The sequence below is a fragment of the Aplysia californica genome, unplaced genomic scaffold (assembly GCF_000002075.1).
Source record: "Aplysia californica isolate F4 #8 unplaced genomic scaffold, AplCal3.0 scaffold00385, whole genome shotgun sequence".
In the NCBI taxonomy this organism is placed as follows: Eukaryota; Metazoa; Mollusca; class Gastropoda; order Aplysiida; family Aplysiidae; genus Aplysia; species Aplysia californica.
Window position 1 is genome coordinate 712515 of NW_004797655.1, and position 1868 is coordinate 714382.

General features: G+C 45.5%; 1 protein-coding gene across 1 annotated transcript in view; it reads right to left on the reverse strand.

Moving 5' to 3' along the window:
* The window catches only part of LOC101863599, a gene marked incomplete in the record, with an annotated part of 85375 nt that overhangs the window by 63473 nt on the left and 20034 nt on the right, over positions 1-1868 (reverse strand). Inside the window, 2 exon segments of the mRNA XM_035971145.1 lie at positions 142-307; positions 924-1048. Coding sequence (XP_035827038.1) covers positions 142-307; positions 924-1048 — 291 coding nt within the window.

The following is a 1868-nucleotide window of genomic DNA, read 5'->3' on the forward strand; positions in this document are numbered from 1 at the left end:
TCCTGAATAGTCGAGTCCATGAGGGAAGAAGCAGTCAGTATATTCCACATGCACCATGGACATATCTGGCGGTAGGTGTAACTGTCTATCAATCTGCCTGTCTGTCTGTCTGTCTGTCCGTCTTTTGTCTGTCTCTCTCACCTGGATAGTCGAGTCCCTCGGGAAAGAAGTAGTCAGTATACTCCACATGCACCACGGACATGTCCGGCGGTAGATGTAACTGCCGTTTGTCCGAGCACAGGAGCTTGCTGTGTCCAGTCCGCTTGTGGCCCGGCATAGACACCATGTACACAGTCACGTCCTCAACCTGGGGACAGAGTTTTAAACCATTTTCAACAACAATTAGACAGGCTTATATGAGTTTTAAAAGTCATGTTCCACACCAAATGACAGGCATAGACACCATGTATACTGTCACATTTTCCACCTGGGGAGAGAATTTTAAGTCACTTCCACACCATTTAGACAAGCATAGACACCACGTAAACAGTGACCTCCTCAACCTGGGGACAGAATTTTAATCTATTTTCTGCACCAATTAGACAGGCTAATGTAGGCCTTTTAAGTCATTTTCTGCACCAATTAGACAGGCATTAGACGTCTTCCAACTGGGGACAGAGTTCTAAGCCATTTTCAAGACCGTTTAGGCAGGACGTGACAGGATCCCACAGTTTTTTCTTCGTCATTCTCAACACCATTCAGACAAGCATAAACATCATGTGCACTGTCACATCCTCAAACTCGGGGACAGAGTTTTACATCAATTTCAACAATAAGAGACAAAAAATCAGGGGACATAAAAAACGGAAAAAAGACTAAAACAAAGTAAACAAAAAAGAAGAAAAAACAACAGACAAACAAAGCAACCCCTCCCCCCAAAAAACAAACAAACAAAAAACAAACAACAAACAAATAGCTCCTACCTTGAGGACAAAGCAGCTTTCCAGCAGTCTCGTTGACCTCTGACCTTGAGCCTGGTGTGAGGGTGACACCTGGGGTGACCTTGACCCGCCCAGAGAGTTTCTCTGTCCGTGGTTGGGCCCGTGGGCTGCAGAACGAAGACACGGCAGTTCTCAGTTTTAGTTTTAGTAGAAGTTTTACGGCACTCGCAACAGCATAAGGTCATATGAGCGCCAGAAGATTAGAGGTTTCACAAGATAGTAACAAACATTTAAAAAAAGAAGAAAAGGAGATAAGGACGATAGATGTTTGATAGGAAAGAAGAAGCAAACTACACCAGAGCACCCGCCAACCACCCACGACAGTTCACAGCACGAGTACAACGACTTATTGGACGCGGAATAATATGTTTGATTTAACGCCCCTTTTCAACACCCTAAAGCTGTTTTAAAGCTGTTCGGTGGGACCTCCGAAGTCAATGTCCATCTCTGATGGAGTCTCCGGATTTAACGCTCATCTCCCACGGTACCGAGCCATACGGGTCGAGAATCTTAGAACCTCACCAAACTCTCCAGGTTAAAAAAACCATGGTTGAGCATTCGAACCAGAGCCATCTGCTCCGTAGCCCAGCATGACAACCCCAAATGCGCTACCGGAGCGCCCCTACCTATCAACCTTCTAGATAGACACAACATGAAGACATTCTCAAGGCTGAGTCGGAGAAAGATTGTTCTTCCCTGACCTTGACCCCACCTGTCTCCCCCCTCTCTCTCTGTGTCTCTGTGTGTCTCTCTCTCTCCTCCTCTCTGTGTGTCTCTGTAGTTTAGTTTAGTTTGTTTGTTTGTTTGTTTGTTTGTTTGTTTAGTATAGGGTTTTACGGCACTCGCAACTGCATAAGGTCATATGAGGGCGCGGGACACACCTAATACTTTTTCGTTGGTAGGAAATTTTGAATTTTGCCCGGGTGG